Source organism: Anomaloglossus baeobatrachus, chromosome 9 (assembly GCF_048569485.1).
Source record: "Anomaloglossus baeobatrachus isolate aAnoBae1 chromosome 9, aAnoBae1.hap1, whole genome shotgun sequence".
NCBI classification, from domain to species: Eukaryota; Metazoa; Chordata; class Amphibia; order Anura; family Aromobatidae; genus Anomaloglossus; species Anomaloglossus baeobatrachus.
The window spans coordinates 212,611,005-212,635,012 of NC_134361.1; the positions used below are offsets into that span (position 1 = coordinate 212,611,005).

General features: G+C 50.3%; 1 protein-coding gene across 2 annotated transcripts in view; it reads left to right on the forward strand.

Moving 5' to 3' along the window:
* CFAP77 (cilia and flagella associated protein 77) overlaps positions 1-24,008 on the forward strand; it is a 97,547-nt gene that overhangs the window by 40,006 nt on the left and 33,533 nt on the right. Inside the window, exons 2-3 of one of the 2 annotated variants that reach the window (XM_075322919.1) lie at positions 12,626-12,725; positions 14,598-14,820. In XM_075322919.1, the coding sequence (XP_075179034.1) occupies positions 12,626-12,725; positions 14,598-14,820 (323 nt within the window). Of the gene's footprint in view, positions 1-12,625; positions 12,726-14,597; positions 14,821-22,865; positions 23,241-24,008 lie in introns of those variants that run through there. The other variant, XM_075322920.1, reaches the window with a different exon arrangement.

Sequence of the window (24,008 nt, forward strand, 5' to 3'; positions counted from 1 at the left end):
CCTGCCCCTCCGCCGCAGCCTCCTGCCCCTCCGCCGCAGCCTCCTGCCCCGCCGCCGCCGCTGCTCCTCCGCCGCTGCCCTCGCTCCTCCTGCCCCTCCGCCGCAGCCTCCTGCCCCGCCGCCGCTGCTCCTCCGCCACCGCCCTCACTCCTCCTGCCCCTCCGCCGCAGCCTCCCGCCCCGCCGCCGCTGCTCCTCAGCCGCCGCCCTTGCTCTTCCTGCCCCTCCGCCGCAGTCTCCTGCCCCGCCGCCGCTGCTCCTCCGCCACCGCCCTCACTCCTCCTGCCCCTCCGCCGCAGCCTCCTGCCCCGCCGCCGCTGCTCCTCAGCCGCCGCCCTCGCTCTTCCTGCCCCTCCGCCGCAGTCTCCTGCCCCGCCGCCGCTGCTCCTCCGCCACCGCCCTCACTCCTCCTGCCCCTCCGCCGCAGCCTCCTGCCCCGCCGCCGTTGCTCCTCCGCCGCCGCCCTCGCTCCTCCTGCCCCTCCGCCGCTGTCCCCTGCCCCTCCGCCGCTGCACCTACTCTTCCGTCCCTACCCATCCACCGCTGCCCTTTGCTCCTCCGCCCCTGCCCCTCTGCCACTGCCCCTACTCCTCCGCCACTGCCCCACTGCCTCCTGCCCCTCCGCCGCTGCCTTCTGCCTCCCTACTGCCTCCTGCTCCTTCGCTGATGCCTCCTGCCTCTCCACCACCTCTTGCTCTTCCGCCACCTCCTGCCACTCTACTGATGCCTCCAGCTCCTCCGCCACTTCTTGCTCCTTCGCCGATGCCTCCTGCTCCTCCACGTCCACCTCCTACTTCTCCGCTGCTGCCTCCTGCTCCTCCGCTGATGCCTCCTGCTCCTCCGCTGATGCCCCCTGCTCCACCACCTCCTGCTCCTCCACTGCTGCCTCCTGCTCTTCCACCACCTCCTGGTCCTCCACTGCTGCCTCTTGCTCCTCCGCTGCTGCCTCTTGCTCCTCCGCTGCTGCCTCTTGCTCCTCCGCTGCTGCCTCTTGCTCCTCCGCTGCTGCCTCTTGCTCCTCCGCTGCTGCCTCTTGCTCATCCGCTGCTGCCTCTTGCTCTTCCGCTGCTGCCTATTGCTCTTCCGCTGCTGCCTCTTGCTCTTCCGCTGCTGCCTCTTGCTCTTCCGCTGCTGCCTCTTGCTCTTCCACCACCTCCTGCTCCTCCGCCGCTGCCTCCTGCTCTTCCGCTGCTGCCTCCTGCTCCTCCACCACCTCCTGCTCCTCCGCTGATGCCTCCAGCTCTTCCGCTGCTGCCTCCTGCTCTTCCACCGCCTCCTGCTCCTCCGCTGATGCCTCCAGCTCCACCGCTACTGCCCCTTGCTCCCCACCACCTCCTGCTCCGCCGCCGCTGCCTCTTATTCCTCCGCCACTTCTTGCTCCTCCGCTGCTGCCTCCTGCTCCTCCGCTGCTGCCTCCTGCTCCTCCGCCGCTGCCTCCTGCTCCTCCACCACCTCCAGCTCCTCCGCTGCTGCCTCCAGCTCTTCCGCTGCTGCCTCCAGCTCTTCCGCTGCTGCCTCCTGCTCCTCCACCACCTCCTGCTCCTCCGCCGCTGCCTCCTGCTCCTCTGCCGCTGCCTCCTGCTCCTCCACCACCTCCTGCTCCTCCACCACCTCCTGCTCCTCCGCCGCTGCCTCCTGCTCCTCCGCCGCTGCCTCCTGCTCCTCCACCACCTCCTGCTCCTCCGCCGCTGCCTCCTGCTCCTCCACCACCTCTTGCTCCTCCGCTGCTGCCTCCTGCTCCTCCACCACCTCCTCCGCCGGCGCCGCGCTTCCCTCATTTGCAGGGGTGGCGCGTTCGCAGGGCTTACCGAGACACATGCTCCCAATTAGCTGCTCCTCTTAATTTAAATGCCTCATAAATTATCTCCTGTGCACGAGGATTATCGCTTCATAATGCCAGATAGCATTTAAATAAATAGACGCGCCGGCGGAAATTACAGCGCTTTACCGTCTGAGGCGGGCGGGGACCGCGGCAATCCGACCGGAGGCGTCTTCAGTCCCGGGGTGTTTAGGCAAAACGATGGTGGGCAAAATAAAAAGATGCAACGACGACAAGTCTTCTATGTTTTGGGGAGTTTTTTTCTGCAAAAACTGCGGTTGTCGGTAGAGTTGTCAGCTCTTCTGCCTATTTTTGCATCATTAGGCGGATTTTGGAGCGGCCATATTGGGTTCCGTTCTACTTGCAGTCCTTCATCCTTCGATCAGCCATCATCGTATGCGTGGAGTTAATGATGGCGTCAGACGTCGGCGGCCCCTCGGGGGAGGGTAGGGGGGGAAGGGCGGTGGCGGCGGCACAGATGTGACAACATGTAAGTGGCCTAAACATTATGAATTGTTTCCAAACTGCGGAGCCATCCTGGATAATGTTACCCCCCCCCCCCCGCCCAGAAGTGTCAAAGGGCAGGACGGAACAAGCTTGTAAAACCGCAGGACCCGCCCCGACAACTGACAGTGACAGAACGGCGGCGGCTGAATGGGGAGCGGGCGTAGCCGAGGACAGAAGGTTAATGAGGCGCTATTGTCCCGGGGACACAATGGCCCCGTGCGGTGACCAGACCCTCACAATACAATGATCGGCCGCGGTGGACGACGCTCCACAAACCTGCGATTTTATACCTGAGCGCCCACATCCGGAACCATTAGGAAAATAAAACCGCCAAACCGTGGGCAGGGTATCAGACATCAGTATGGCCACCATTGCCGCTTTCCTGGCTGTTGTCACCCCACTTTCTCAGGCTCCTGAAAGGTTCGTCTGCACACTGTGAAGGCGGCGCCCCCACCTAAACACCCCGGAGGTGGTATATTGGCGCCACCTTCTGCAGCACTTCCAGGCGCCATTATAGGGTCACCCATCGCCGCTGGGACGTAGCGTAACGTTTCGCTTTTTTTTCCTGGCGGCGCTTGGTTTTCCGTCTGCGGTTTAATCAGCCAATATGGCAGCTCCAAATTATTTAAAGCTTCTTAGTAAAGGATTAGAGCTGATTTCTTCGGGGACCGGCAGAGGTGCGGCCGCGCTCCCCCGAGACCCGCGATTTATCGGATCTGCATCCGTCTCCGTGCAAAAAGGAAACCAGCCATAATTGAGAGCGGATCTGAGGATGTGGGGAAGGGGCGGCCGGACAGGTGGCTAATTGTCACCTGTGTGCACCGGCCGGAGGGGAGGCTGCGGTCTGCCTGATCACTCTGTAATCTGCCCGTCATGGGGTCTCGTCTGCTCCACAAATCGCACCCAGCTTTCCTGGGAGCAGCAAAGATCGCACCCAGCTTTCCTGGGACCGGCACAAGTCACACCCAGCTTTCCTGGGAGCAGCACAAATCACACCCAGCTTTCCTGGGAGCAGCACAAGTCACACCCAGCTTTCCTGGGAGCAGCACAGATCGCACCCAGCTTTCCTGGGAGCGGCACAAGTCACACCCAGCTTTCCTGGGAGCGGCACAAGTCACACCCAGCTTTCCTGGGAGCGGTACAAATCACACCCAGCTTTCCTGGGAGCAGTACAAATCACACCCAGCTTTCCTGGGAGCAGTACAAATCACACCCAGCTTTCCTGGGAGCAGTACAAATCACACCCAGCTTTCATGGGAGCAGTACAAATCACACCCAGCTTTCATGGGAGCAGTACAAATCACACCCAGCTTTCATGGGAGCAGTACAAATCACACCCAGCTTTCCTGGGAGCGGCACAAATCACACCCAGCTTTCCTGGGAGCGGCACAAATCATACCCAGCTTTCCTGGGAGCGGCACAAATCACACCCAGCTTTCCTGGGAGAGGCACAAATCACACCCAGCTTTCCTGGGAGCGGCACAAATCACACCCAGCTTTCTGGGGACCAGCACAAATCATACCCAGCTTTCTGGGACCAGCACAAATCACACCCAGCTTTCCTGGGAGAGGCACAAATCACACCCAGCTTTCCTGGGAGCGGCACAAATCACACCCAGCTTTCTGGGGACCAGCACAAATCATACCCAGCTTTCTGGGAGCAGCACAAATCATACCCAGCTTTCTGGGACCAGCACAAATCACACCCAGCTTTCCTGGGAGAGGCACAAATCACACCCAGCTTTCCTGGGAGCGGCACAAATCACACCCAGCTTTCTGGGGACCAGCACAAATCATACCCAGCTTTCTGGGTGCAGCACAAATCACACCCAGCTTTCCTGGGAGAGGCACAAATCACACCCAGCTTTCCTGGGAGCGGCACAAATCACACCCAGCTTTCCTGGGAGCGGCACAAATCACACCCAGCTTTCCTGGGAGCGGCACAAATCACACCCAGCTTTCTGGGGACCAGCACAAATCATACCCAGCTTTCTGGGACCAGCACAAATCATAACCAGATTTCCTGGGAGCAGCACAAATCACACCCAGCTTTCCTGGGAGCAGCACAAATCACACCCAGCTTTCTGGGGACCAGCACAAATCATACCCAGCTTTCTGGGACCAGCACAAATCATACCCAGCTTTCCTGGGAGCAGCACAAATCACACCCAGCTTTCTGGGGACCAGCACAAATCATACCCAGCTTTCTGGGAGCAGCACAAATCACACCCAGCTTTCCTGGGAGCAGCACAAATCACACCCAGCTTTCTAGGGACCGGCACAAATCACACCCAGCTTTCTTGTGACCAGCACAATCGCACGGTGATCATCCATCTTTCCCAAGAGCAGATACACGGAGGCGATGTCTGCAGGTACGAGCAGTGAGCGTCCTCTCCGGCCCGGCACGCACTGATCCTCATAACCACAGCTAATGAATCCCGCAAAAAAATTAATTTAATCTCCCCGGTTATTAATAAAAATTCGACGTTGTGAGAGCTTGAAATAATAAAAGTACCGCTCTCCATGCGCCCAGAACGTCCCCTGACTGGGGGCACAAACCCCGGCTTACATATCTAATCCGTACCCGGATGTGGGCACTGTCAGAGGGATCCAATGTTTTCATCATTTTGTCAATAAAGTTAATTGAAACAAGCACCGCTCCTGCTTACTGTGCATAATGCCTATTTGGCCCAATAAGGGGAGGTGTAGTAACCAATAACCAATCAGGATCAAGCTTTTTCCAGGATGTTGTTTTTATACCCTCCTTAGAGGATCGAATGGGGATGAAATAATAAAAATGGCGGCGCACTGTCATGTGAAATGAGAAATAATGTCTCATGAGCACAGTTCCCAAACTAAACCGGGCACCCTGACCCCAGCGGTCATAGATTTCTGTTTTATAGGTCACCTGTCACACTAAGCAGCCCCTTTTAATTAGGTCATGTGCTTATTACTGACCAATCAGGATGACTAGAAAGAGGGCGTAATGGGGAAGCAGAAACATGGGCAGATATGCGGTATTCGTCGCTCCACCGGCAGTGGATTGGTGACGCACACCCCCCAAGCCTTGCTGCCCCCCTGTGCCGTCCCTGTCTGTTTCTTATTGTTTTCTCAGAGTAATCAAACTTCAGACTAAGTGGGAAATAAATCTCATCTCCTCGTACGCCGGGAGATCATGTGAATGCAAATGAATCCCCGCCACCGCAGGAGAGGGGGCGCCGGGTCCGAGCCCACCACTGCGCCCTGGAAACCGGGTCGGGCTGCAACTGTTACTTTTTCACCCATTATATATTATCCCCCATTACTTAGTTTATGGCCTTCACCCCAAAATTGGCCCCAAAAAACCTGAGAAAATTCGGGGAAAAGTTCAGCAAACCCTTTGGGATTTGTTTATGGCAGCCATATTGGTTTTCTTTTTTTTTTTTTTTTGGTAGCAACCCCTTTAGAATATTTTTATTTTATTTTTTTATTTTTTTTGTTAATTGCAACTCCTCCTTCCTTTTTTTAATTTTGGATCTCTTCACTGATTTTTCCTGATTTTTCTTTTTTTCTTTTTCCTTTTTTTTTATTTATTTTTTTTTTCAACTCTTAACTGATTTATTTTAGAAATTCTTTTTTTTTTTCTTTCTTAGCATTTTCATTTTTTTATTTGTTTTTTTTTTTCTTTTTTATTTTTAGAGCTCCTCTTTATTGCTTTTTCGGGGGGGAGAATTTTTGTTACCTTTTCGGTGGCAGCGACCTTTATAGTAGTATTTATTATATTATTTATTATTATTATTATTATTAATAAATATATAATTTTTTTTTCTTAACTCATCACTTATTTATTTTTCTCTTTCAGTGGCAGCAACCTTTTTAGAATTTTATTTTTTACTTAATTTTTTTTCCAACTCCTTACTGATTATTTTTTTCTCTTTTGGTGGCAGCGGCTTTTTTTTTTTTTTGCAACTCCACTTTACTGTTGTTTTTTTTTATATTTTTTCTATTTTGGTGGCGGTGACCTTTTTTTTAGTATAAGGCTACTTTCACACATCAGTTTTCTGTATTCAGGCACAGTCCTTTTTTTTCCTGATCCAACGGATCCTGAAAAAAAAGTGAAAACCGTATCCACCGGATCCGTTTTTTAACGGATCCGTTATGCCGGATCCGTTAAAAAACGGATCCGGTGGATACGGTTTGCATCCGTTTTTGCATCCTTTTCGTCCGTTTTTTGGCTGGATCCGTTTTGTTAATTACATTGGAGCATGCTCAGTTTAGAAAAACGGATCCGGCGGCCGCATCCGTTTTTTACCGCATTACGCCGGATCCGGCGTCCATAGGCTTCTATTGTAAAACACGCCGTATCGCGCCGGATCCGGCGCGATGCGTTTTTTTTGCCGGACAAAAAAACGTTGCAAGCTACGTTGCCTCCGGCCGCCGCTTTAACTAATTTTGCCGCATCCGGAAAAAAACGGATGCAACGCAAAGCCATCCGGTACAATCCGGTACCAATGCAAGTCTATGGGGAAAAAACGGATGCGGTACCGGATCCGTTTTACCCGTTTTTTTCCGGATTGAACCTGATGGCAAAAAACTGATGTGTGAAAGTAGCCTTGGACAAATTTGATGGAAAGATTAAAAGTTTTATTTGGGCGATGACTACAGTAAATCTTTGCGTTTTACGGTCGGCGGCTCCGATGCGCGATGATTAAATAAAACCCCGCGGTCCCAGGCCGCTCGTAATCCTCCCGCCTGATTTGCATAAAAATGAGTGTAAGGAATCTCCGCTGTATTTCCCGTACAGGCGCCATAAACAACAGCTATAAGTAGGCCGCCATTTATTTACATAGCAGGGTCATAAAAAAAGGGATGTAATTTTCCAGAAGGCGGCGGGAGAAGATGGGGACGGGCCAGGAAAGGTAGTAGGAGCTGGTGTTAATTAGAGGCTGAGGCACGAGGTGCGCGGATGACATTTTAACGAGGTTTAATGAAGCCATAGACTGTGGAAGAGACGGCGGCCGGTGGATTCTAGCTGGTGGGGATCACACCATCCAGGGCCCCCGACTATCTACAATACGGCAAGACCCACAAGGGGGGACGGGGGCAATTATTTTTTTTTTGTTTACTATAAGTAAAGCCCAAAAATGCCAATTGTCCAGTCCAGGAAGAATCTCTGGGGACGGTTCATGACCCTAGAAAGGCCAACCCCCGAGGGACCAGATCGGTTCTCGCCCATTTTTTCCAAAGGCTTATTGAACCCAATGAAGACCAGAACTCATGGAGTCATGAGGAGTTGTGCTCCTGTGAGGCACCATGTCTCCCGCCAGAAGCAATGCCGGATTAGATGGGTATATGGCGGGTGGTGGTCTCGTGTCACTTGGCAGAGACCTCTTTAGAGGGGGTTGTGTGGCTTCTCATAAATGGTCTCCTTGGTGGAATTTTGAGTGAAATCTCAGGACACGGTATGCATTATGAATCGGACCAGAGGGAATCATCCGACCATGGATGGGCCGGAGTCGGGGGGATTGGCGGCTGCAGATTTGTGCCAGCCTCACTGAGTGGTGGAGAACATCAAAGGTTGACATGGAAGTCTGCGGAGGTTCCCTCATTACTCCCCCACCACAATCCATTATTAATTCATCTCTGGATCCTCCGCCCCACAAATCTCCAGCAATTTGGCCACCGAAGCCTGCAATCCATGGACATGAAAGGGCGGCGACGTAGAGGAGGGGTCCCGTACGGTGGAGGGACAATGCCGATCCCCCGAAGACCTCACCGTGGAGATGATCGGCAAACACCACAACCAACTGATCTGCTGCTAATCCTCCCCAAATCTCCTCCTCACACAAAGGCACTTCATCAGGACTAGATAACGAGCTGAGCCGGATCATTGTTCGTCCTCCTTACCCTCTGCGTTTGATTTAGAGATTAAAAAAAAACATAATGTAGAGTGTTAAATGCCGGGACAGGAACGCTCTCATCTCTGTCCTCCACCGAGCAGCCATTGTTCTGCGGTCGCTCCAGTCGTGTTTCATGCCCCCCTCCCAGATGTTTTGGACACGGTCTCAATCTGGGCGTCTTTTGTGTCCAAATCATTTCATCTCATTGTGCGTCAGCCGCACAATTACCGACGGAAAACTCCGAAAGTGCAAGAGAAGAGGAAGCCGCCTGTATCGGGCGCCTGGTCACTCACTTTTCATCACTTTGTAACTTGTGGGGCTTCGCTTGTTGCTTCTTCTTTAGGAAGTTTATACTCTTTTATTTACATTTTTATACCTATTTTTTTGTTTTTTGAGAAGTGAATTTTAGTTTTTTATTACGTGGGAGGAAACAAAAATTTGTCTGTCTTCTTTTTTTTTTTTTTTAAAATACTTTTTCTTTTCCAAAGCTTTTACTTTGATTTATCATATTGTACCGTTCTTTTATCAGGAAAGCGTAAAATGGGGATATCCTCATCTTAGTCTTTTCCAGTCTCTCTGTATCTCTGTACAACCGGCTGGTGATGCTCTGTGACTCTTTAAGCTCAGTGGCCACTTCTCTGCCTCTCTGTGACTCTTCCAGTCTCTCTGTGTCTCTGTACAGCATGCTGGTGACACTCTGTGACCCTCTCAACTCAGTGGCCACTTCTCTGCCTTTCTGTGACTCTAGTCTCTCTGTATCTCTGTACAACCTACTGGAGACACTATAAGCTTGGTGGCCACTTCTCTGCCTTTCTGTGATTCTTTTAGTCTCTCTGTATCTCTGTACAACCTGCTGTTGACACTCTGTGATGCTCTAAGCTAAGGGCCACTTCTCTGCCTTTCTGTGATATTTTTTTTTTAGTCTCTCTGTGTCTCTGTACAACCTGCTGGTGACACTCTGTGATGCTCTAAGCTCCGTGACCTCTTCTCTGCCTTTTTGTGACTCTCCCAGTCTCTCTGTGTCTCTGTACAACCTGCTGGTGACACACTGTGACGCTCTAAGCTCAGTGGCCACTTCTCTGCCTTTTTGTGACTCTCCCAGTCTCTCCGTGTCTCTGTACAACCTGCAGGTGACACTCCGTAACACTGTAAGCTCAGTGGCCACTTCTCCGCCTTTCTGTGACTCTAGTCTCTCTGTATCTCTGTACAACCTGCTGTTGACACTCTGTGATGCTCTAAGCTAAGGGACACTTCTCTGCCTCTCTGTGATATATATATATATATATATATATATATATATATATATATATATATATATATATATATATAAAATTATATTTTATTTTTATTTTGTTTTTAGTCTCTCTGTGTAGAGATACTATATACCAGTACAACCTACTGGTGACACTTTAAGCTCGGTGACCCCTTCTCTGCCTTTCTGTGATTCTTCCAGTCTTTGTTTCTCTGTGCAACCTGCTGGTGACCCTCTGTGATGCTCTAAGCTAAGGGCCACTTCTCTGCCTTTTTGTGATATTTTTTTTGTTTTTTTAGTCTCAATGTATCTCTGTACAACCTGCTGGTGACACTCTGACGCTCTAAGCTCAGTGGCCACTTCTCTGCCTTTCTGTGGCTCTCCCAGTCTCTCTGTGTCTCTGTACAACCTGCTGGTGACACTCTGTAACACTTTAAGCTCAGTGGTCACTCCTCAACTGGGTGTAGCTTATTAGCTATTATCAATGCATCCTGGGACTTGTAGTTTCCTAATGTCTGGGCCGCTGGTGTAGCACATAGCACTGTGGGTGGGGATATACAGATAGACTATACTGCAGCTTCCTCTCGTGTGTACCTGTGCACACAGCGGATGACGCCATCTTATCATATATTCATATTCTATGGGAGAGGAAACTGCATCAGACTCCAGGGAAATCTATCAGAAAAGGCAAATTTAATTACAGATTTCTGTCTCTGAGGACTCTGGGTAATTTCTATTACTGCCAAATAACGAGAAAATAAGACCATTATACCTCACGATCATCAATATCCACAGGTAACTAATCACCGGCAACCGCTCCCCAGAGGAACTGTAATGCCCGACAATACACAGACAGGTCTGTACCGCAGTGAGCAGCAAAATAGCGGATGTATTCCTGTACATAGGGGGCAGTATTATAGTAGTTATATTCCTGTAAATAGAAGCAGTATTATAGTAGTTATATTCCTGTACATGGGGGCAGTATTATAGTAGTTATAGTCTTGTACATAGGGAACAGTATTATAGTAGTTATATTCCTGTACATGGGGGCAGTATTATAGTAGTTATATTCTTGTATATAGGAGCAGTATTATAGTAGTTATATTCTTGTACATAGGGGCAGTATTATAGTAGTTATATTCCTGTATATAGGAGCAGTATTATAGTAGTTATATTCTTGTACATAGGGGGCAGTATTAGTTATATTCCTGTACATAGGGGCAGTATTATAGTAGTTATATTCTTATACATAGGGGCGGTATTATAGCAGTTATAGTCTTGTACATAGGAGGCAGTATTATAGTAGTTATATTCCTGTACATAGGGGCAGTATTATAGTAGTTATATTCTTGTACATAGGAGCAGTATTATAGTAGTTATATTCCTGTACATAGGGGCAGTATTATAGTAGTTATATTCTTATACATAGGGGCGGTATTATAGCAGTTATAGTCTTGTAAATAGGAGGCAGTATTATAGTAGTTATATTCTTGTACATAGGGGGCAGTATTATAGTAGTTATATTTTTGTATATAGGGGGCAGTATTATAGTAGTTATATTCTTGTACATAGGGGCAGTATTATAGTAGTTATATTCTTGTATATAGGGGGCAGTATTATAGTAGTTATATTCTTGTACATAGGGGCAGTATTATAGCAGTTATATTCTTGTACATAGGGGCAGTATTATAGTAGTTATATTCTTGTACATAGGGGGCAGTATTATAGTAGTTATATTCCTGTACATAGGGGCAGTATTATAGTAGTTACATTCTTGTACATAGGGGCAGTATTATAGTAGTTATATTCTTGTATATAGGGGGCAGTAGTATAGTAGTTATATTCCTGTACATAGGAGCAGTATTATAGTAGTTATATTCTTGTACATAGGGGCAGTATTATAGCAGTTATATTCTTGTACATAGGGGCAGTATTATAGTAGTTATATTCTTGTACATAGGGGGCAGTATTATAGTAGTTATATTCTTGTACATAGGGGGCAGTATTATAGTAGTTATATTCTTGTACATAGGGGCAGTATTATAGTAGTTATATTCTTGTACATAGGGGCAGTATTATAGTAGTTATATTCTTGTACATAGGGGCAGTATTATAGTAGTTATATTCTTGTATATAGGGGGCAGTATTATAGTAGTTATATTCCTGTACATAGGGGCGGTATTATAGTAGTTATATTCTTGTACATATGGGCAGTATTATAGTAGTTATATTCTTGTACATAGGGGCAGTATTATAGTAGTTATATTCTTGTACATAGGGGCAGTATTATAGTAGTTATATTCTTGTACATAGGAGCAGTATTATAGTAGTTATATTCTTGTACATAGGGGCAGTATTATAGTAGTTATATTCTTGTACATAGGGGCAGTATTATAGTAGTTATATTCCTGTACATAGGGGCAGTATTATAGTAGTTATATTCTTGTACATAGGGGCGGTATTATAGCAGTTATATTCCTGTACATAGGGGCGGTATTATAGTAGTTATAGTCTTGTACATAGGGGCAGTATTATAGTAGTTATATTCTTGTACATAGGGGCAGTATTATAGTAGTTATATTCTTGTACATAGGGGCGGTATTATAGTAGTTATAGTCTTGTACATAGGGGCGGTATTATAGTAGTTATAGTCTTGTACATAGGGGCAGTATTATAGTAGTTATATTCTTGTACATAGGGGCAGTATTATAGTAGTTATATTCTTGTACATAGGGAGCAGTATTATAGTAGTTATATTCTTGTATATAGGGGCAGTATTATAGTAGTTATATTCTTGTACATAGGGGCGGTATTATATTAGTTATATTCCTGTACATAGGGGCGGTATTATAGTAGTATTGTTGCATATTTCAGCCTCGTTCGCCCCTTTTTCATGTCCTTTGGTCGGTAGTCCGTGTTAGTTGTCGGTCCCTTCCCCCGCTTTCTTTGACGTCTTTATCTATAATTTCTGTCCTGTAACTTAAACCCAGATAATGGAGGAACATTCAGAATAAAAATAAACTTGGCAAATGAATGTGAATGTATTTATTTTTTTTATTCCGATCTGGGACTTTCTTGGAAACGTTTCTGTTGGTGTCTGATTTATGAATTGTCTTCTTTTTTTTTTTCTCTTTTCTTTACGTATTTTTCCTAATTTTTGTCTTTTTAGGCAGAACTGGGAAAAGTGAAGAGAAGATGTTACTCTCTGCCGGGAGCAGACTTCACCTATGGCCAGAACAGTTACCTGCGGGAGGGTGGCGTGGCGGACGGTGGGTGCCGGCTCCGTACCGGTCACTTTGGGGATCCCGGTAGATAAGACACATCACATCTTACAGTGACGCGGAGACGTTCTGTTTCCTAATTTATCTCACTATTAGATCAGGTTCTTTAAAGCTGTGATTTGGCGCCTTATACATCATGGGGTTTTCTGTAATCCGGCGCTGAGGATGGTGCGGGGCGCTCAGGAATCAGACACTGTATTATGTCATATGTAACATAGTATGATTTATATAGAATACAATTAATGCCGCCACAGGTCTCATATAACACACGTAATGCTTCCACATATAATACTTGAGTAATAGCAATGGCGCCATATATCATATATTATACACCATTAATACACATATCATCTAAAATAAACACTGCCGCCCCTTGTCACATGTAATGCACAATTAATGTTGCCACGTATCACATATAATACATCATTAATGCCGCCACATATCCCTTACAATAGATGATTAATTCCACCACATATAACTTATAATACACAATTAATGCCAATAGATGAGTAATGCCGCCACATATCCCATAGAATAGACGAGTAATGCCACCACATATCCCATAGAATAGACGAGTAATGCCACCACATATCCCATAGAATAGACGAGTAATGCCACCACATATCCCATAGAATAGACGAGTAATGCCACCACATATCCCATAGAATAGACGAGTAATGCCGCCATATATCCCATAGAATAGACGAGTAATGCCGCCATATATCCCATAGAATAGACGAGTAATGCCACCACATATCCCATAGAATAGACGAGTAATACCGCCACATATCCCATAGAATAGATGAGTAATGCCGTCACATGTCCCATAGAATAGACGAGTAATGCCACCACATATCCCATAGAATAGACGAGTAATGCCGCCATATATCCCATAGAATAGACGAGTAATGCCGCCACATATCTCATATAATAGACGAGTAATGCCGCCACATATCTCATAGAATAGAGAAGTAATGCCGCCACATATTTCATAGAATAGACGAATAATGCCGACACATGTCCCATAGAATAGACGAGTAATACCGCCACATATCCCATAGAATAGATGAGTAATGCCGTCACATGTCCCATAGAATAGACGAGTAATGCCACCACATATCCCATAGAATAGACGAGTAATGCCGCCATATATCCCATAGAATAGACGAGTAATGCCGCCACATATCTCATATAATAGACGAGTAATGCTGCCACATATCTCATAGAATAGAGAAGTAATGCCGCCACATATCCCATAGAATAGACGAGTAATGCCGCCATATATCCCATAGAATAGACGAGTAATGCTGCCACATATCCCATAGAATAGACGAGTAATGCCGCCACATATCTCATAGAATAGAGAAGTAATGCCGCCACATATCCCATAGAATAGACGAATAATGCCGACACATGTCCCATAGAATAGACGAGTAATGCCGCCACATGTCCCATAGAATAGACGAGTAATGCCGCCACATGTCCCATAGAATAGACGAGTAATGCCGCCACATATCCCATAGAATAGACGAGTAATGCCGCCACATGTCCCATAGAATAGACGAGTCATGCCGCCACATGTCCCATAGAATAGACGAGTCATGCCGCCACATGTCCCATAGAATAGACGAGTCATGCCGCCACATGTCCCATAGAATAGACGAGTCATGCCGCCACATGTCCCATAGAATAGACGAGTCATGCCGCCACATGTCCCATAGAATAGACGAGTAATGCTGCAACATATCCCATAGAATAGACGAGTAATGCCGCCACATGTCCCATAGAATAGACGAGTCATGCCGCCACAAATCACATATACACCATTAATGCCGCCACTCATGTGTTCTCTATGATCAGCCATCGGGCAGTGGCGGTCGGTGGAGGCGAGGGCTCATCAGAGGAAGCTGGAGAGTAACTTCATCGCCCTGAACCGGGAGGCGGTGAAGTCCGGGCTGGTGACGGCGGCTGAACACCAGGCCTTCCGCAGCACGCACAACATCTGGCGCCCCATCAATGAAGGGCGAGTGAAGCCGCGCAGCCTGCGCCTCCCCCCGGACACCACCTACGGCATCAGCACAAGGTGAGCGTCAGCCTGGCTGGGAAATGCCGCCATATTGTATCGGTAACTGTACATTCAGGGCTTGCGGAAAGCTGGGTGCCTACCCCAGTGATGGCTGATATCTGCTAGTATTTAAAGGGCCAGTGCTCCTCTTTACTTTTATCGTGCACTGTGGAAAGCGAGCAGGTTTCTGTAGTTTGTGACTCCGGCGGTCTTCATCGGAGACTGCGTCCAGCGCCCGGTCACTCCTTATTATGGGGGCAGACGTGGCGCCTCTCGTCTCCCGCCGATCCGGATTTTAAAAGCTTCAGTGTAAAACCGCAGTTACCGGGGTCCAATCCAGCAAAGTGCTCCCCTCCCACAGATCCCCCCCCAAATCTGGTTCTAGCCTCCCAGCGATAACCCTGTCTGATCCCCCCCCCCCAAACACTATTTTAGCTGTTGTCCTGCACTTTAGATAAGAGCCCATGAAGGAGGGCTGTAATTCCTGCGGGGGAAGAAGGCGCCGGAGACGACACTTAGCGGCGTAAATGGACCATAGTAACAATTTAACAAGCGGTCAGGATGGAGCGCGTGCGGGAACAACGCGGCCCTGCGGCACCACTGAGCGCATTACTAGGCAGATCGGAAGGACAGGTGACCCAAAAACATCTCCCACCAAGCCACGTCCATAATAAGGCTGCACACCCCTGCGGTTGTAATGGACTGATCCGTAATCAACATCTAAGCCTATGGTGATCTGGACCAGGTCATTAGATCCATGGGGGGGCAGCAAAGTGCTGCAGTCGTGTTCTGGCTTTCAGAAACCATCTAATAACTGTCCAGACGCCCTCGCAGGATCAGGAAAACACGTCCAGCGCCATCGCTGCGGTCACTGAGCTGTGCTGCAGTACCAGACGCAACCTGTGCCTGGGGGTGGCGCTGTTTCTGGACACTAGTAGCCATATTTATTAACCCCGTGTTAGCACTCTTCAGCTGAGCACAGGGTTAAGTGTCTGGACAGAGGGAGCCGCTCGTGTGGAGGGAATGGGGCTCCGCACATGCAAATTGAATGGATTTTAAAATGGTATTTAATGACGATTTTCATCGCCGGCATTAACATTAATTGCAGTCAAATGAATCTGTTCCATTACTCGGCACTTAGCTGCAAACGGCGCGGCCATAAAGCTTTATCATGATCAGGCGGGAGCCGCCGCCGCGTGACAGCGCCGCGCTGCAAAGTGCCCGCAAAGAGGCCTTTTATGGGTCCAAAGTGTCCCCCGAGCGGCCGCCAATCAGCATCAATCCTGCTTTATTCCTCCGCAAATGGAGGTTAAATTGTGGAGGGAGACGGCGGCGGCGGCAGCTGCAGAGGAGAAGTGGTCAGCGCCCGGCGGCCATCCAGCACAGGAACATCAGTGGTGTAGGAGAGGATAAGAGGACGGCGTTCCTTTACCCTCCCAGAGAGGTCCCCACAGCTGGGGGTTGAACCGGGGCAAGATGCATGGGGGGCACAGTGTAGAGTCAAGCAGTGCAGAATAGACAGGCCGCGGGTTGTTTCCCCCTTTCCACCTATTATTTTTTTTTATGCAGAGGATGGCACGACCCTGATTCTTGACACCCAAATTGCAACGGAAGAGGAGTAACCAGGGCTCGCCGAAAATGGGCAGACTGAAAAAGCTCTGGGGCGTGTGCTAGGAGATGGGGCGTGTGCTCATGGGTGTGTGCTAGCAGATGAGACGTGTGCTCGGGGATGGAGCGTGTGCTCAGGGGCGTGTGTTAGGTGATGGGGCGTGGGCTCGGGGATGGGACATGTGCTCAAGCTGTGTGCTTGGGGAGTGTACTCGGGGATGGAGCGTGGGCTCAGGAGCGTGTGCGCAAGGATCTGTGCTTGGGGACATGTGCTCAGGGGTGTGTGCTCGGGTATGGGGCGTGTGCTCGGGGATGGGATGTGTGCTTGGGGGCGTGTGCTCTGGTATGGGGCGTGTGCTCTGGTATGGGGCGTGTGCTCTGGTATGGGGCGTGTGCTCTGGTATGGGGCGTGTGCTCTGGTATGGGGCGTGTGCTCTGGTATGGGGCGTGTGCTCTACTATGGGGCGTGTGCTCGGGGATGGGGCGTGTGCTCGGGGATGGGGCGTGTGCTCGGGGATGGGGCGTGTGCTCGGGTATGGGGTGTGTGCTCGGGGATGGGGCGTGTGCTCTGGTATGGGGCGTGTGCTCTGGTATGGGGCGTGTGCTCTGGTATGGGGCGTGTGCTCTGGTATGGGGCGTGTGCTCTGGTATGGGGCGTGTGCTCTGGTATGGGGCGTGTGCTCTGGTATGGGGCGTGTGCTCTGGTATGGAGCGTGTGCTCTGGGATGGGGCGTGTGCTCGGGGATGGGGCGTGTGCTCGGGGATGGGGCGTGTGCTCGGGGATGGGGCGTGTGCTCGGGGATGGGGTGTGTGCTCTGGTATGGGGCGTGTGCTCGGGGATGGGGTGTGTGCTCTGGTATGGGGCGTGTGCTCTGGTATGGGGCGTGTGCTCGGGGATGGGATGTGTGCTTGGGGGCGTGTGCTCTGGTATGGGGCGTGTACTCGGGGATGGAGTGTGTGCTCTGGTATGGGGCGTGTGCTCGGGGATGGGGTGTGTGCTCTGGTATGGGGCGTGTGCTCGGGGATGGGGTGTGTGCTTGGGGGCGTGTGCTCGGGGATGGGGTGTGTGCTTGGGGGCGTGTGCTCGGGGGATGGGGGCGTGTGCTCGGGGGATGGGGGCGTGTGCTCGGGGGATGGGGTGTATGTGCTCGGGGGCGTGTGCTCAGATGGAGGGTGTACTTGGCTGCGTGTGCTCGGGGGATGGGGTGTGTGCTCAGGGGCATGTGCTCAGATGGGGTGTGTGCTTGGCTGCATGTGCTAGGGAATGGGGCGTGTGCTCGGGGGATAGGGTGTGTACTCGGGGGGGTGTGCTCGGGGATGGGGTGTGTGCTCGGGGGCGTGTGCTCAGATGGAGTGTGTGCTTGGGGGTGTGGCATAAGCTTTCCCCCACTGATCCCGCCCACGAGGTTCAGGCTCGTAATTAAACACTACTTTTTGGCAATATCTGCCTCGTCTGCGGCCATATTGTTTGTACATGGAGGAATGCTGACTTTCTCGTCCCTCCGGGTTTTGCGTCTTGTGAGATTTTTTTCTCTACATTGTTTCCCAAATCCTTCTTTGATCACTTTCATAAGATGTGACCACCAGGGGGCGCTCGCAGTAGAGGAGTAGGAAGGTGTCGCGGGGTAAACCCATGGTGTGTGAGCCCCCCCTAGTGGTGGCTGCAGGACTGGAGAGATTTGTGCTTCTGCTTCACTGTAACACCCCCCCCCCCCCCAGCTGTGAGCAGTGCACCGGCCCCCCGTCTGTGCGTCACGTCCTGTATTGGGGTCTTCTGAGCATCGGGGGTGATTGTTCTCTAGACCCGTTTTCTTAGTGACGCCGCTCGTACCGCTCCTCTGCCAGAGGATGAGATGTAGAGGAGGCACATGATGGCGGAGTGCTGGGATTTGTAGTTCTCTTCCGTACAGAGGCTCCTTTTGGTGACTGCACTTATTTTAGAGTCTCGTCAATCTGTTGTCAGTGCAGGTGGAAGCGTTAACGATCCTGCGGAGCTGTCACTCAGGATTCTGCGTGCTCACATGTCAGAAATATCTGAAGCCGTCAATCCTGCAAAGAAACGGCGAGACGCAGGATCCTGAGTGACGGACGTATCCGAGCCGAGAGATGTATCCCGCAGCGTGCGCCATCTATTCTTACCTTGTACTGTATGACGTCTTCATGAATGGTATCACATAGGATGGGATTAGATACACAGCTCAGCAGGCAGTATCACACAAGATAGGATTAGATACACAGCTCAGCAGACAGTATCACACAGGAGAGAATTAGATACACAGCTCAGCAGACAGTATCACACAGGAGAGAATTAGATACACAGCTCAGCAGACAGTATCACACAGGATAGGATTAGATACACAGCTCAGCAGACAGTATCACACAGGACAGGATTAGATACACAGCTCAGCAGACAGTATCACACAGGAGAGGATTAGATGCACAGCTCAGCAGACAGTATCACACAGGATAGGATTAGATACACAGCTCAGCAGCCAGTATCACACAGGAGAGGATTAGATACACAGCTCAGCAGACAGTATCACACAGGATAGGATTAGATACCCAGCTCAACAGACAGTATCACACAGGATAGGATTAGATAGACGGCTCAACAGACAGTATCACACAGGATAGGATTAGATACACGGCTCAGCAGACAGTTTCACACAGGATAGGATTAGATACACGGCTCAGCAGATAGTATCACACAGGATAGGATTAGATACCCAGCTCAGCAGACAGTATCACACAGGAGAGGATTAGATACACAGATCAGCAGACAGTATCACATATTATAGGATTAGATACACAGCTCAGCAGACAGTATCACATATTATAGGATTAAAAGCAAGAAGGCCTGCGGAGACACCATCACATGTTTCTCAACGCTGGCAGGAAACTAGCCAGGTCTTTCACCGGGAAGGAACAACCACGGGAAGGGCAGTCTCCAGTCAAGGAGACCACCTATGCCAAACATGGTATCCATCCACAGACAGCCGTTTCGGGGTATTTGCCCCTCATCAGTGTGGATGATGTGGTTGTTCCTTCCCGGTGAAAGACCTGGCTAGTTTCCTGCCAGCGTTGAGAAACATGTGATGGTGTCTCCGCAGGCCTTCTTGCTTTGAATATTTCCCAGGGGGCATTGCTCTAGAATCACTGCGTTGAGAAACACGTGATGGTGTCTCCGCAGTGGTGGATGTTGATCTCCCTAAGGTCAACCATCCTTGCTCACATATTATAGGATTAGATACACAGCTCAGCAGTCAGTATCACATATAGGATTAGATACACAGCTCAGCAGACAGTATCACATATTATAGGATTAGATACACAGCTCAGCAGTCAGTATCACATCTGGGATTAGATACACTGTCCTTGGAGCAGATTAGTGGTTGGGGTCGGTGATACGTTCTCTGATCCTTTTGTATAAATCCTGTTCCTGGATATAGAAGCCCCCGTCCTCAGGCTCTGGAGCCCCCTGTAATGGTGGCTGTGGTACAGCGGGTCTGATCATTAGGGGAGGCTGATAATCAGTGGATACGGCCGGTGATCTGTCCCCGAATTATCCAGCTTTATATTCATTTATGTGGTTATTATAATTTCCAGCGGATCAGACCTGATAGACATTACTGTAATCATATCCGGATAATCCGCTGCCAGTATCCACACGGAATACACAATACACCCGCGGTATAATCCGTGTATGGTATCACACAGGCTGAGATACAGCAGCACTGCTCTGCGTGTCCTGACTCCTTTCTATCATAGCTGCGATGCTCTGCAGCTCCTGACTCCTTTCTATCATAGCTGTGATGCTCTGTGTGTCCTGACTCCTTTCTATCATAGCTGCGATGCTCTGCAGGTCCTGACTCCTTTCTATCATAGCTGCGATGCTCTGCAGGTCCTGACTCCTTTCTATCATAGCTGCGATGCTCTGCATGTCCTGACTCCTTTCTATCATAGCTGCGATGCTCTGTGTGTCCTGACTCCTTTCTATCATAGCTGTGATGCTCTGCGTGTCCTGACTCCTTTCTATCATAGCTGTGATGCTCTGCAGGTCCTGACTCCTTTCTATCATAGCTGTGATGCTCTGTGTGTCCTGACTCCTTTCTATCATAGCTGCGATGCCCTGCGTGTCCTGACTCCTTTCTATCATAGCTGCGATGCTCTGCATGTCCTGACTCCTTTCTATCATAGCTGCGATGCTCTGTGTGTCCTGACTCCTTTCTATCATAGCTGTGATGCTCTGCATGTCCTGACTCCTTTCTATCATAGCTGCGATGCTCTGTGTGTCCTGACTCCTTTCTATCATAGCTGTGATGCTCTGCATGTCCTGACTCCTTTCTATCATAGCTGCGATGCTCTGCGTGTCCTGACCCCTTTCTATCATAGCTGCGATGCCCTGCGTGTCCTGACTCCTTTCTATCATAGCTGCGATGCTCTGCGTGTCCTGACTCCTTTCTATCATAGCTGCGATGCCCTGCGTGTCCTGACTCCTTTCTATCATAGCTGTGATGCTCTGCATGTCCTGACTCCTTTCTATCATAGCTGCGATGCTCTGTGTGTCCTGACTCCTTTCTATCATAGCTGTGATGCTCTGCATGTCCTGACTCCTTTCTATCATAGCTGCGATGCTCTGCGTGTCCTGACCCCTTTCTATCATAGCTGCGATGCTCTGCGTGTCCTGACTCCTTTCTATCATAGCTGTGATGCTCTGCGTGTCCTGACTCCTTTCTATTATAGCTGCGATGCTCTGCGTGTCCTGACTTCTTTCTATCATAGCTGCGATGCTCTGCGTGTCCTGACTCCTTTCTATCATAGCTGCGATGCTCTGCGTGTCCTGACTCCTTTCTATCATAGCTGCGATGCTCTGCGTGTCCTGACTCCTTTCTATCATAGCTGCGATGCTCTGCGTGTCCTGACTCCTTTCTATCATAGCTGCGATGCTATGCGTGTCCTGACTCCTTTCTATCATAGCTGCGATGCTCTGCGTGTCCTGACTCCTTTCTATCATAGCTGCGATGCTCTGCGTGTCCTGACTCCTTTCTATCATAGCTGCGATGCTCTGCGTGTCCTGACTCCTTTCTATCATAGCTGCGATGCTCTGCGTGTCCTGACTCCTTTCTATCATAGCTGCGATGCTCTGCGTGTCCTGACTCCTTTCTATCATAGCTGCGATGCTCTGCGTGTCCTGACTCCTTTCTATCATAGCTGCGATGCTCTGCAGGTCCTGACTCCTTTCTATCATAGCTGTGATGCTCTGCGGGTCCTGACTCCTTTCTATCATAGCTGCGATGCTCTGCGTGTCCTGACTCCTTTCTATCATAGCTGTGATGCTCTGCAGGTCCTGACTCCTTTCTATCATAGCTGTGATGCTCTGCGTGTCCTGACTCCTTTCTATCATAGCTGTGATGCTCTGCGGGTCCTGACTCCTTTCTATCATAGCTGCGATGCTCTGCGTGTCCTGACTCCTTTCTATCATAGCTGTGATGCTCTGCGGGTCCTGACTCCTTTCTATCATAGCTGCGATGCTCTGCGTGTCCTGACTCCTTTCTATCATAGCTGTGATGCTCTGCGTGTCCTGACTCCTTTCTATCATAGCTGCGATGCTCTGCGTGTCCTGACTCCTTTCTATCATAGCTGTGATGCTCTGCGTGTACTGACACCTTTCTATCATAGCTGCGATGCTCTGCGTGTCCTGACTCCTTTCTATCATAGCTGTGATGCTCTGCGTGTACTGACACCTTTCTATCATAGCTGCGATGCTCTGCGTGTCCTGACTCCTTTCTATCATAGCTGTGATGCTCTGCGTGTACTGACACCTTTCTATCATAGCTGTGATGCTCTGCGGGTCCTGACTCCTTTCTATCATAGCTGCGATGCTCTGCGTGTCCTGACTCCTTTCTATCATAGCTGTGATGCTCTGCGTGTCCTGACTCCTTTCTATCATAGCTGCGATGCTCTGCGTGTCCTGACTCCTTTCTATCATAGCTGTGATGCTCTGCGTGTCCTGACTCCTTTCTATCATAGCTGCGATGCTCTGCGTGTCCTGACTTCTTTCTATCATAGCTGTGATGCTCTGCGTGTCCTGACTCCTTTCTATCATAGCTGCGATGCTTTCACCCCCGTCCTCTGACATTGTCCCTCTGCCCGTCCTCTGGCATCGCCCCCCGTCTTCTGGCAGCGCCCCTCGTCTTCAGTCTGGGGCCGCGTGCCATCATATCCGCCATTGCGGTGCTGCCGTTTTGCGCCGGTCCCGGCTCATCCGTCATGTGGTGGTTTCTCACTTGCTGGATTCTCCGGTTTGTGGCCCATCCGTGGTCCGGGCAGGCAGGGGTTACTCCATTTTCGCGGTGCCCCCCTCCGTCCTCCTCTCTCTGCAGCAGCCGCTTCCTTGTACCAGTCATATAAAGGACATTTTTCATCCGCCGCCCCCTCCTCACCGGCAGACATAGATTTATACTCTCCCTGATGCCTGTGGCAGTCACTACTAGGGAGGGGTCAGGGGACAATAATGGATACATTGCGGGGGTCCCCGGGGGTTTGTCCGGCCAGGTACCCTATCCATCAGCCAGCAGAGCCCATGCCAAGGTCAGCACTAACGAGGCTGTGCCAGCGTCCCCGGCCCCGGGGGAAAGCTCCAATCAGCTTCCTGGAATTCTCGCTGTAAAGGCTGATCCTTACAAGGTCTGGCGCGTGGAGGATGCGGCCGGCGGAGGAGGAAACGGCGCGTGGAGGATGCGGCCGGCGGAGGATAATGCGGCGCGTGGAGGATGCAGCCGGTGGAGGAGGATGCGGCCGGCCGAGAAGGATAATGGCGGGTGGCGTAGGTAATGGCGCGTGGAGGATGTGGTCGGTGGAGGAGGATGCGCACGTGGAGGATGCGGCCGGCGAGGAAGGATGCGGTGCATGGAGGATGTGGCTGGTGGAGAAGGATGTGGCGGGTGGAGGATTTGTCTGGTGGAGAATGCGGCCGGCGAAGAAGGATGCGGCAGATTGAGAAGGATACGGTGCGTGGAGGATGTGGTCAGTGGAGGAGGATGCAGCCAGCGGTGGAGGATGCGGCCGGCGGAGAAGGATGCGGCATGTGGAGGATGTGGCGGGTGGAGAAGGATGCGGCGTGTGGAGGATATGGCGGGTGGAGAAGGATACGGTGCGTAGAGAATGTGGTTGGCAGAGAAGGATACAGCGCGTGGAGGATGTGGCGGGTGCAAAAGGATACAGAGCATGGAAGAAGTGGTTGGTGGAAGAGGATACGGCAGGTGGAGTGCCACACTGGAGAAGCCGGCACTGCGCTCACCACACGTACCTACTGAGTCTCTCTCTGCCGTATGAGGGGAGCGTTACACGTGGCCATAATCGGATGTGATCCCAGCGATCCTTACATGTGGGGGGATGGAGGGTAGAGTCAGTGACGGGGGCTGCACAGGTAAATGATCGCATTCCTGATCAGGAGCATCGCGCTCCAATCCCCTTCATATTCCACCAGGTTTTCCTCTCCAGGAAGTGCACAGATGGGATCAGCGGAGGCCGCACTGCTTTTCTGATATCCGTCACCTCTTAGGTCTCCATTTCCAAAGGATCAACTCCCAGTCTCC